General features: G+C 39.0%; 1 protein-coding gene across 1 annotated transcript; it reads left to right on the forward strand.

Annotated features, from left to right (window-relative positions):
• Window positions 1–4,298: 4,298 nt before the first annotated feature.
• On the forward strand, window positions 4,299–10,973 carry Smp_015900 (hypothetical protein). The gene is made up of 4 exons (XM_018797179.1): window positions 4,299–4,568; window positions 4,612–4,775; window positions 8,262–8,349; window positions 10,579–10,973. The coding sequence occupies exons 1-4, from the start codon at window positions 4,307–4,309 to the stop codon at window positions 10,761–10,763; spliced, it is 699 nt and encodes a 232-aa protein (XP_018652246.1). The 5' UTR covers window positions 4,299–4,306; the 3' UTR covers window positions 10,764–10,973.
• The last annotated feature ends 652 nt before the right edge of the window (window positions 10,974–11,625 follow it).

The following is an 11,625-nucleotide window of genomic DNA, read 5'->3' on the forward strand; positions in this document are numbered from 1 at the left end:
GAAACTTCTTCATCACTTAACCTATTGAGGGAAAGTATCAGTTTCAGTTTGGAAAGGACAGGAGGCTTGATGGCCTGTGTTAGTCCTGGCAATGATGGTCTCTCAGCTGATCCAACTTTCTTTTGAAGGAGTCGACGGATGGAGCCTCAACTACGTGCTGAGGTAATGAATTCCACTCGTTGATTATTCGATGGGAAAGTCGGTAGTCAGCTGACAAGTAATTCGTTCGGGGCTTGTGAACTTTTTTGGAGTGTCCTCGTAGATTTTCTGTTTTGGAAGACAAGAAAAATGAGGGCATATCAGGTGCAAATTTGTCATTAAGCAATTTGAAAACTGTAATGAAGTCGCCTCTGATTCTTCTATATGACAGCGGGAATAGGTTTAGCTTGGTCAGTCTAGTACCATACGGGAGCTTCGCTATTCCGGGAATCAGCCTAGTTGCTGTTCTCTGAACCCTTTCCAAGAGTTCACTGTCTTTTTTTAGGCAGGGGCTAGCTGCTTGTATGCAGTACTCAAGTTTAGGGCGTACGAACACTATACAAAGTCAGAAACGTTTTAGCGTCAAGATGCCTAAAAGCCCTGCGTATGGACCATAAAGTCCTAAAACCTTTGGCGGCTATTGCACGGCAGTGTGCAGTAGTCTTTAAGTCTTGACTAACGATGACGCCTAAGTCATTGTGTGCCTGAACAATAGGTAACTCAGTGTTATTCATCGTGTATGTATCTGTACCCTGGTGGCCAATATGCATCACAATACACTTGGAAGTGTTTATCGGCAATTGCCAGGTTTGGGACCATTCAGATAATCTCTCCAGGTCATTTTGAAGTTCTAAGCTATCGCCCTTGCTTTGTATCGCTCTCCATATCTTGACATCATCAGCATAGAGTAAGACCGATGACGATAGTAGACGAGGGAGATCATTTACGTACAGGAGGAATAACACTGGCCCCAAAACTGTACCCTGGGGGACTCCACTAAGCACAGTTTCCCAGCTAGACAACTTGGAGTTCACCCTTACTCTTTGTTGACGCCCAACTAGGAAGTCTTTTATCCACATCAATAGATTGCCTCCAATCCCGACATTCCTTAGCTTATATAACAGCCGGTTATGCGGAACTTTGTCGAAAGCTTTGCTGAAATCGATGTAAGCTACGTCTATAGGTAATTTTTGGTCCTTAAGAGCGCACCAGCTTTCACAAGCGACTAATAAGTTTGTGAGATAAGAGTAACCTGTTCTAAAACCATGCTGCTTTTCGGAGAGGATCCGGTTTTCATCGAGATACTTTAACAGTTCCTTCCGAATAATCTTTTCTAAGGTTTTAACAACCACACTAGTTAGGCTAATTGGTCGGTAATTCTCAGGCTTATGTTTTGTACCTGTTTTGAAGACTGGACTTACTATGGCGTTCTTCCAGTCTTTTGGTAGACGACCCTGGGTTACGAATAGATTAAAACATACACTTAAAGGGTTCGCAACAAAGTTAGCTAATTCCTTTAGTAACCTAGGATGCAGTTCATCGGGCTTTGCCAAAGTCGTCCTCCACTAGTGATGTGGCAGTACTGTCTCCCCATAGTGAAGGAACATTTCTTCTTCTTTTTGTCCTTTGGTTTATATACGAATTCAAGCGTTTAGGGCATTCTATGGATTCCCTTACGATTTTCTCTTCGTACAGCTTTCTGGCCTTACGGAGGGTTGAGGCACAGGTATTTCGAGCCTTTTGATACTGAGATTTTGCCTCGTCAGTCCCCAGTAACCTAAATCTGTCCCACATTTTCCTTCTTTTACGGAGAAGGATGCGAACCTCCCTACTGAACCACGGTGGGGAGTTTCTCAGTCTCTTAGGTGTAGTCCAAGGGATGTGGGGGGCGGTAACTTTTAAGTATAAATTCCGGAATATGTCCCAAGCCGTTTTGATTGATGACTCTGGGTCTATTTTCCAATCTACTGATGATGCTGATTTCATGATGTCTGGTATGTTTGCTTTCCAGACGTTAGGTCTGGATTGAGCTGAAGCGTACTCGTGATCGACAGTTATATGGAAGTCAAAGCTTAAAACTGCATGATCACTTTTGCCTAGGGGTGGCATGTAATCCAGGTTTGCAACATCATCCTCATAATGAGTCAATATAAGATCTAGTAAGGATGATGCAGAACCCGGGTCGTACCTGGTTGCTTCCTTCACGTGTTGCACTAGGGCACATGTGATTACCGCATCAACTAGTTCCTGTTCGAAGGAATTTGCTGACGACTCAGTCCGCAGATTTCCCCAGTCCACCATGGGTGCATTGAAGTCCCCTAGGATTAGACATCGATCACTTCGTGATAAAGTGTTGAGACTGCTTAGCAGGACCTCGTTTGCCTCACAGCTTGGACTGCGATAGATCAAACTAAGTAGCAACTCTTATCCCCTGCATTTCAGGCGGCAGCTAACTAATTCATATGTCCCACTCTCATGGGATACACTGTCGATAATGGTGAATGGAATAGCATTCCTAATGAATAGAGCTACTCCCCCTCCTTTACGCGTTTGTGTTCTATCGGCCCTTACTAATGTAAAACCCTCGAAATCAAGTTCCCTACTATCTATAGACTGCGTCAGCCATGTTTCTGTGACTGCGATTATGTCTGGCCTAGTTGAGTCAATCTGTACACCTAGTTCCGGTAGCTTATTTAGTAAGCTCCGGGCGTTGGTGTAACAGATCCGAAGCCTATTTAGGTGGCCTCGTGCTTCACCCAGAGTGGCTTCGGTATCATCCTCTGTCGAAGCCTCACAACCCGAAAATTTACAATTTTCAGGTCTTTTTCGCCAGCGTCTAATCTGAGCTGTAGTTCCTTTTCGGCTTCCCGTCTTTTAACACGGTCCGCCATCGGTAAGTCCTTACGGAGAAAAACTCCTGAACCCTTTAATTTGTGTCCATTTTCTAAGATTAAGTCGCGTTCGTTCGGGGATTTGAAAACAACTTTGAGTAGTCTAGATTGATTTGGTTTCAGATGCGCTAGACTTCCTAGTCTATACACCTTTAGCAAGGTGACTCCGGGGATGTTTTTGGGCATAACTTGGTTGAGTAGTTGTTTTATCAACACAATGTCATGCTCAAAACGAGCTTTCGGTTCTAAGCTGTCACTCTCCTTGACTCTATGGAGAATGACTGATCTGTCGCTGTGATCAGACCTCGGCTTGTCGACCCTTTTGGTGGGGGTATGATTTCCTTTTACGTCATTTTGGCGTTTTTTTCTTACGACCCGTACCCAATCGCCAACGTTCTTTGGAGTGGTAACCACAGTCGCGTCAGGCGTACTGTGGGATTCCGGAAAGTTCAGGACGACTTGGGAGATTGGGTCATCTTTCGCGCTGGAAACCGATCGAGCCTTGCGGTTTCGGCTTCCGGAAGTTCCCTTCTGGGTACCATTTTTGATACGAGGGACAGAAGAGACTTTTTTGCGCGAGTTTCTGGTTGTGATATACCTCTTTGGAGGATGTTCTTCCTCCTTTGTAGAGTGTGGGTCGGCATTTTTTGGACTCACTTGGGCCTGCCTTGTGTCAATCTGCGTGTCGACAGATTGAGTTCTGACTGATGTATCCCGACCGCGCTTGCCGAGACACTTTTTTGTGGCATTTACTATTGAGATGGCCTCGGTTAACAGGCTATTTGCATCCAAACAGCACTGTTGGCATAGCCATACGCACCCATTTTTACTGAACCGCTTGAAAGCTGCAGGTGTTAGATTTGTGCAAACTTCGTGGTACCAACCTTTGCACTCATCGCACTGCATGCCGCTATCAACAGGATATCGCACATTGTTTATTCCGTGCTGGGGAAAATGGCGATATTTGGATTTCCTGTCGCTTTCATTCACACTGACTTCTGGTTCCTCAAAATCTCTCCGAAGTCCGCCTTTATTTCCCTTTATTTGTTTGTTTCGGCTATTCAGATAATGTCAAGCTATAGTTTTTGTCGTTAAGATATTATTCGTATGTGAACAACGGTACTTGTTTATATATCATAAATTCATGTGACGTCTAATTAAGCCTCTTACATTTGCATGTATTGGTACACCTATTTTCTTGTCTTATAACGGTGACTGGTAATCCGTTGTTAACATGTGACGGAGATCGGGGCAAACTGTCTTAATATGCATCATATAACTGAGTTTTTTTAATGTTCGTGCAGTTATTTTATTTGCGTGATAGTAATTATCATCTGTGCTTCAATGTTTTTCAGAAACAGTTCAGAGTATTCAGTTACCACAAATTCTATGGATAAATCGAGGACTTAAGAGTACTCTGGCTCAACCAATCTAAAATGATTTTGTTGCAAAAAATACGTGCTCGCTTGTTAATTCCAACCCCCAAAGTACTTTCCAGACTTATTAATCACTTTTCTGGTCATTACTGTACTGAGTCAAAGTCACCAGTTGGACAAGAACCTATTAATAATAATGTGGAAGAAGATACAGTTTTTGAAGTCTATGATGAACATTGGGAAGTAAACCCAGTTGTTGAGCAGGTTCATATACACCCTAAAATGAGACCCGAAGAAAATCTATCTTTTATACGCGTGAAAAGTATGCTCCTAAAACTTGTCTTCTTAACCCAGTACTTAACTAGATCTTTTTGATATACCAGAATTAATGAAAGCATTAGAACGTGAAAATATCCGAGATATTGTTTGCCTGAATGTGAATTGTAACTTCCTAGCTCCTTATATGGTTATTGGAAGTGGTTTATCTAAAAGACACATTCAAAACACTGCTGTCCATATACACAAACTGGTGAGTCCTATTCAGTTTTTATGTATTTTCATTGGTAAACTAAAGATTTTCATGGTCAGAGCAAAATTTGGGTTTTCAGTCATCATTTCCACCGACCCGTTAATTTCTACTGTTGAATCCCAATTACCTGCTTACAGGAGAGAAATATATTCCTCTTATAAAAGCATAATTAATCTTGTTATAATAGGTACTCCTCATACCTCTCTGTACAGAAATATCCTACCAACAGTGTGCATAACATTCAGTCTATACAATGTTCGATTCTAGTATCATTTTCTCTTCAGGCTACTTGAAAAATGATCCTTGGTGTAGGTAGTTGATGAGTATCAATAGCCTACACACCAACAGCTTTTGAGTTACCTAACAAATCCTTCCTACCACTCCCTAAATTTGATGTTTTTCCTATCACCCCTTGGCCTTTTATTTCGCATGCGACCAGTCCTAACGAAACGTTATCCTTCGTTTCTTGAATCTAAACTACGCATCCGAGCTCTTGGTGTTAGAAATATGTATCACAGATGAATTTCACTGGCCAAAATTATAGGGCCCCACAATAGAAATGTACACTATTTGAGATAGGAAAGCACACCTTACTTGTATTTATCCACTTGAATTCACTTAGGTAATATTAGGAACCAGTAAGGTTCACTTTTCTTGTATCTAGATATTCGTTACCAGCTCCTTGTAAACTCTGATGTAGGCATGGGATCTGATCTGGGATCAGAAAACTTCTGAATTCGATTTCAACCGATAATAGCTTACGTACTGTTCAAGTAAATAGGACCAAACACTTAGAGAAGTGAGGATATATTCTGTTGCCTCTTTGTAGCACATATCTACACTCCTACTCACCATAGTCAGCGCAAAATAATATTTTGAATTCCACTGTGATTTTCCTCTCCAACTTGGTGAATCGTCAATGGTAATTGACACACATGTCCAGCAAGAACCGACTTACTAATAAGGAGATGACTACTTAAAAAACCCCAAACATCGACTCAATAGTCAACACAAATAAACCATACAGCTACTCGCCATCGTTGGAGAGGATCGACAGTAAACGGTCGTTCTTTCTGGAATATATTCTTCTAGTTAAAACTTTCACTGATATACATATGTCTGTCTGTATCTCATTGTACAGACAGATCTTCCAGGGAGTAAATATATCAAGAGTGTGTTAAAAAATAATTTAGGTACTTGTGTGGTGTGTGCTACTTATAGGGACAGATATAAGTAGTATGTGTCAAGAATTGAAAGTAGAATTCTTACGAACAAAAGAGGAAAATGAGGAAAGAAAAATAGAAAGCAAATAAAATAACAACAGGAATGGAAGAACGACGTAGTATGTAAGGGACAACTCAACGAAGATATGCGAAAAGTGTATTTAATGCAGTGTTTTCACTTTTTACAAATGCAGTGATTAGCCAGAAAAGGGACTTTTATCCCAAGGTAGCTCAATATAATCACCAAATATTTTTAAAAACCCAAATGGCTTCTGTTAAAATTGTTCATCAAAAGATGGAAAAGAACAGTCTATTCGAGCAACTTCCGGATCGACAGTTGCTCGTAAACGCATTCTAGTGAACTCCAAACATGACAAGGAACTAAGCCAATACAAATGTTTGCTGATAAAATGTTAACCCAATATCTAATAATAGGCAACACCAGACAACAATTTAGGTTCATCAAACAGAATACCGTCAAAAAGTCATTCATGAAACTATGGCCCAAAAAGGCAAGAGAGGGATTCTTTTGGAACAGGCGACTGGAGACGATGTGGAGAAAAAACTGAAGAGCATTTCATTTAGCCCCCAATTGCTCATATTCCAGTCGCCCATTATCTGCTAACGGACAGTGAAACATCAACTTTTAGGGAAGTTGAACTAACTAACAGAAGTAGAGCAGAAAACTCTGTCGGGTTAATTTCCACTGTCGTTAATATTGATGATCCAATAGTATCAGTTAGATTGATTAGATGCATAAGCTGTTTTAGAACTGTGTGTAATTCCATCAGACTGGTCATAATTGTTCGGATATATTTACTATTGGACTCAAGGCAGACTTGTGACAATTCTGTTTTATGAAGAAAGTAACTATTTGTGTGATCCATTTGGATGACGCCTTAGGTATCTATTATAATCATAGTATACTACCTCAATCAGGTAATTGTGTCTTTTACACGTTTTTGGTTATCCAGCATCAATGTATACATATCCTGTAACGTTTGTTACCATATTTCTTAACGAATATTATGAACATTATTATCACAACTCAGCAATCTAGTGCAGTTTCGTACATAATAGGTACCAAGCTGCACTTGCTGTGATAGACAAATTAATACCCTGTTGTATAGATCCATGATAAGTAAACAGGTGTCTGTCCTATCTTATTTTTTTGCCAAGACATTTCTCGTAATAGATATTACAATTGTCATTCATTGTGTTCAAGGAAATGGCTGGAGTTACAAGTACGAAGACCAATAAACTTAGTTATAATTCAAAATCTTCTCGAAATATAAAATTCAACTTATTAGATAGGATTAGTAAGGTGATTCGGTACTTGGTAAATTCTTTACTATCTAAATGTACCTATTATTGTTGAAGAATTATGACATCAGTAGAAAATGCTAAATGATAAAAATGATGTTGAAAGTAGGCCCATAAATAAATGGCAATATTCTATTGATAACTGCATTAACAGAGGTAGATGATATAGGGTATGAATCTGGACACTTAATATGGAGCTAGTGACTCTATCTGAACGTTTAAGCCACCTGATGTTGAAGGATCCGATTTAGCTGGTTATCCAATCTTGGCATCATGAACCACTACTGTCGCATTCTTCCTCACGAAGTACACCTTGACCACTGGATTTCACTTAACTGTTGCAAATAAATATATTGCAAAAAATAATAATATGTACGGAAGTAGAAATTACCGAAGACTTCTAGCACCCCGTAAGTCTGTCCACCAGCCTTAATCGGTAAAAAATAGGCTGATTTGCGTATTCCGACTTATCTCTAAGTGAGCATTTAATCGTTAAGAGTTTATCCTTTTACTAGCAATATAGCCAAACATAGACTTACACATACATACTGATCTGTGGTAAAATAGGTAGGCTTGCATTAGTGAGAAGAAATTTATGTAAGCGAAATAAGCGTTTGGTTGACATGCTTGGTCGAATTGCGGGACTGACGCATATGTCCCAGGTATATAATGTAGATATTTTATTGCATAGCATTCTAACACACCACCTAACACCCTCTGTGAGCCATTCAAATATGATACGTTAGTCTCGTAAGGTGTTTTCATTCTTGTTCATTCTCATGTCAATTCCTTAATCACTTATCAAGTGATAAATCCTTGTCCTAATAGCTATACTAAGCTTGGGAGGTCTTTGTGTAATGTTAAACTTTTCTCTACAATCCCTCCGTAAATATGATCATACTTATAAGTTCACTTTTTTTCTATTAAATATCAATCCTAGCTGAAATACAAATTGAGGGATACAAGTATTCCACTGCCACTGTTCCAGGGAATCGATGGGTCCTGCGAATGGATAGCTGTCGATATGAGTAAGCGAAATCAAACTGAATACATTTTATTTCGTGTATCTGATGAGCCTAAAAAAAATCGAAGAGACCAATCCACCAATATGTAATTTATTCTACATCTAGAATGGTTAGAATATATCATGTGATCAGTAAATAGTTTAGCCAGTTCAAATGCTGAATGATAGTGAGTTCTATTCGAATTATGATGATCTGCTATAAGCAACGTAGCACCTGAAGTAATTCTACGTTATAAGCAGAAATGAATGGTGGTTAGCAGCGGAATCCAGGATGCGCGTTTCGTCCCAGTTAGGACTCGTCAGCTGGATGAACCTGCATCCCAGAGTTGATGTTCACTCCGAGACTCGAACCCAGTACCGTTCGCTTCAAATGCCATCGCGTTATCAACTTAGCTACTGAGTCCAGATGGCCACTAACATATGCAATGGGGTGAAGTTTAACTCATTTTCGCATTAATTGTTTGAATCTTCCCATTGAATTTTAGGACTGCAACCGACCAGTCTCCTATTGCTACACGTTCATCCTGTGCGGACTGCCCTAAACCTCTCTGCTTATAATTTAACGCAATATCGAGGTAATCCTCACAGGATGCACATATGCCATCAGGAGACTGGTCAGTTGCAGTCGTAAAATTCAATGGAAAGATTCAAACAGCCAATACAAAAATGAATTAATTCTGCATTAGTTTGAGTTGTCATATTTCATGTCAGTAGACATCGATAGGAAATTAGAAAGGCGAAAATTAAAGGAGTCAAAATACTGTCATCCAGTGTAGTTTGGGAAAAATAAATTTCAGGAATGAGAAGTAATTGTAACATTGAAGCCTAAGATTTGGAAGACGACGATTAAGAATGAATACATTTACGCCAGTGTGACCGATCTCGAGCTATGTCACACCTATCACGATTATAATTAGATAATTTTACAAAAAAATGATAGTTCGTAAATTTGTTGCAAACAAACTCGTACTCTTTATTCATTGTATAACAGTAAATGATGTACACATATAGTGGATTGCAATAATTAATGATAGTTTTGAATCTAACCAACGTGAAGATTAGTGACTAAAAAGGTACATCAAACTATCCAACTCCGTCTTCTCAAAGACGCCTTTTTTGTAGTGATCAAATAGATATTAAAATAAATAGTATCCAAATATGTATGTGGTGAGATTCTCTTAAAATAAATCCAATTGATTTGTAAGATTACCTAGACATGTACCACCGTCATCAGTAGCTGCTTGTATATTTAATTATCATGTGTAAATCGTACTTTTTTAGAGTGTGCAGTTGCACTTATCCTCTGTTATGGTCTTAGTTATTCTTAATTTGTTTAGTTGTCGGAAGTAGTCAGTAGAAAACCATAGACCTAGGTCCAGTGCTAGTTGGCGCTCGTCATCGGGGGTTACTTGTAATCTTGAGGGGACTGGTGCTCCCTGTGGGATTTAAATTTGTGTCACTTAATTCACTAGTCTGAGATGTTACTATTGAGCTATTCAGGCAGCGAATGATAAATGTACAATTGATTGATCACTGATTAGTAATAAATAACATATTTGTTCAGTCCTCTAATGTTGATAGAATTCTGTCTATGAAGTTGTAATGTGGTCACTAGTCCAACTGACTCGACATTGCATGCACTATGTTCTGATGTTAGGTTGTTTTAGGAAGTCATTCCCGAATTTCCATCTTCCGATTGCGTCTGCTCCTTTCGAACCGTAATATTCACGTTTATATTTTCACTGTTCTAAATAATATTTACTATCCTATGCTTCTCATTTTGCTGGGTACTTTGTCCTGTGCCGAATTCGTAGGATGCGGCAACTTAGACCGATACACCCCCCTGTATCAATAATGACTGAGTCTAAGGAAATCCCATAATTAGTGTAACTACATTCCAGCTCTGAAAATACCACACCCTATCTGACAGAGTCCTATCGCCAGCGACGAGGCCTTAAATAGACGGGGCTAGCACAACTAAAAATACCAAAGGGCCGTGCATGACTAGCCTCAAACAGTTGTCATCTAAGCGCTACCATCACACTTCTGGGTCGTCGTGGCCACTTTTAACCCAGCTGCTTTTTCAGGTTCCTTAAAAAGCACTCTTTTAGGGTTGGGCAATCGGGAAAGGACAACCACTCTAACAGCACTGGAGATCACTTAATGATTTGCGTCTGTGTAAAGTTAATGATGATAACTTCAAATTAACTTTTTATCTTTGTCTTCTTTTCAGATACCATTTTCCTTCATCTATTTTTACCTGCTACAAGATTAAAGTACGATTTAGAATCGCTCTGGGGCGCTGGTCCACAATATGATGACCAACTTTTTCAGAAAAACACAGCAGAATTATCGAATAGAAACTTTAATTGGGAACAATTATTATCCGAAATTCAACAGGCCAAGCAATCTTTTTAATAAGTATCAACATGTTGACTGAAATTGAGAGAAAAACTTTACGAATATATGTATATCCTATTTCGATCATATTTCAAAGTAGACACAGGCTCTATCTATGTTCAATGAAGTTTCTAGCGAACTTTTATTTTATTAATTACTATCGACATCTCGTCAGAGTATTTAATTTTTCTTTTCAAATTAAAGAGTAGGTATCCTTGTGATGTGATCAATAAGTTGTCTTTTAACGTACTGATTATTTCATGAAAACTACTATTTCCCAAAATGATCATTCAATTTGAGTGAGGAAGATAATGACAAGATAAAGTTCTTAATATCACAGTGACAATCCGTTGGGATTTTTCTCTAAGAAATTGCTTCGTCAATACTACTGACTGTAAACTCTATTCTTGATCCGTAAGGAATGACTAATGCATATCGAGCACTTGTATCAATTAAGGTAATCAAAACTGTTATTCACAGACCAGTCATTGATGAAATCTTAGGCGTGATTGAATCAGAAATTTTAGTTGTTCAATGACAAATTCCGTTTGTGTGATGTTACCTATATTAGGGACATTGTAGGTGAGAATAGGTAAACTGCATATCAATTAAAGTATGGGAGGCATAACGTGTAGCTTCAATTTGGTATAGTGAAGATTATTAGGTTAGGATGGATAGGATGAGTACAGTGTTCAAAATATGTCGCGTACAATAATTTAGAGTAAAATTGTAGTGACGGACAATTCGGATTAGTCAGTCAAGTAACACTAAACTACACAAATATTAATTGCTAATTTAACCAAGTTTTCAGTGTAACCTCATCTCAGCTGACGTTAAACAAATAGTGTAGATCGACTTCAAGCGATAATGTCTTAAAGAT

The sequence above is a fragment of the Schistosoma mansoni genome, chromosome 4 (assembly GCF_000237925.1).
Source record: "Schistosoma mansoni strain Puerto Rico chromosome 4, complete genome".
Lineage (NCBI taxonomy): Eukaryota > Metazoa > Platyhelminthes > Trematoda > Strigeidida > Schistosomatidae > Schistosoma > Schistosoma mansoni.

What these genes read in the sequence shown, in the direction of transcription:
- Smp_015900 (XM_018797179.1), top strand. Translation starts at nt 4,307, where the DNA reads ATGATTTTGTTGCAAAAAATACGTGCTCGCTTGTTAATTCCAACCCCC. An exon ending in CTGTCCATATACACAAACTG is followed by an intron (nt 4,776 to 8,261) that starts GTGAGTCCTATT and finishes TATCAATCCTAG; the next exon opens with CTGAAATACAAATTGAGGGA. An exon ending in ATGGATAGCTGTCGATATGA is followed by an intron (nt 8,350 to 10,578) that starts GTAAGCGAAATC and finishes TCTTCTTTTCAG; the next exon opens with ATACCATTTTCCTTCATCTA.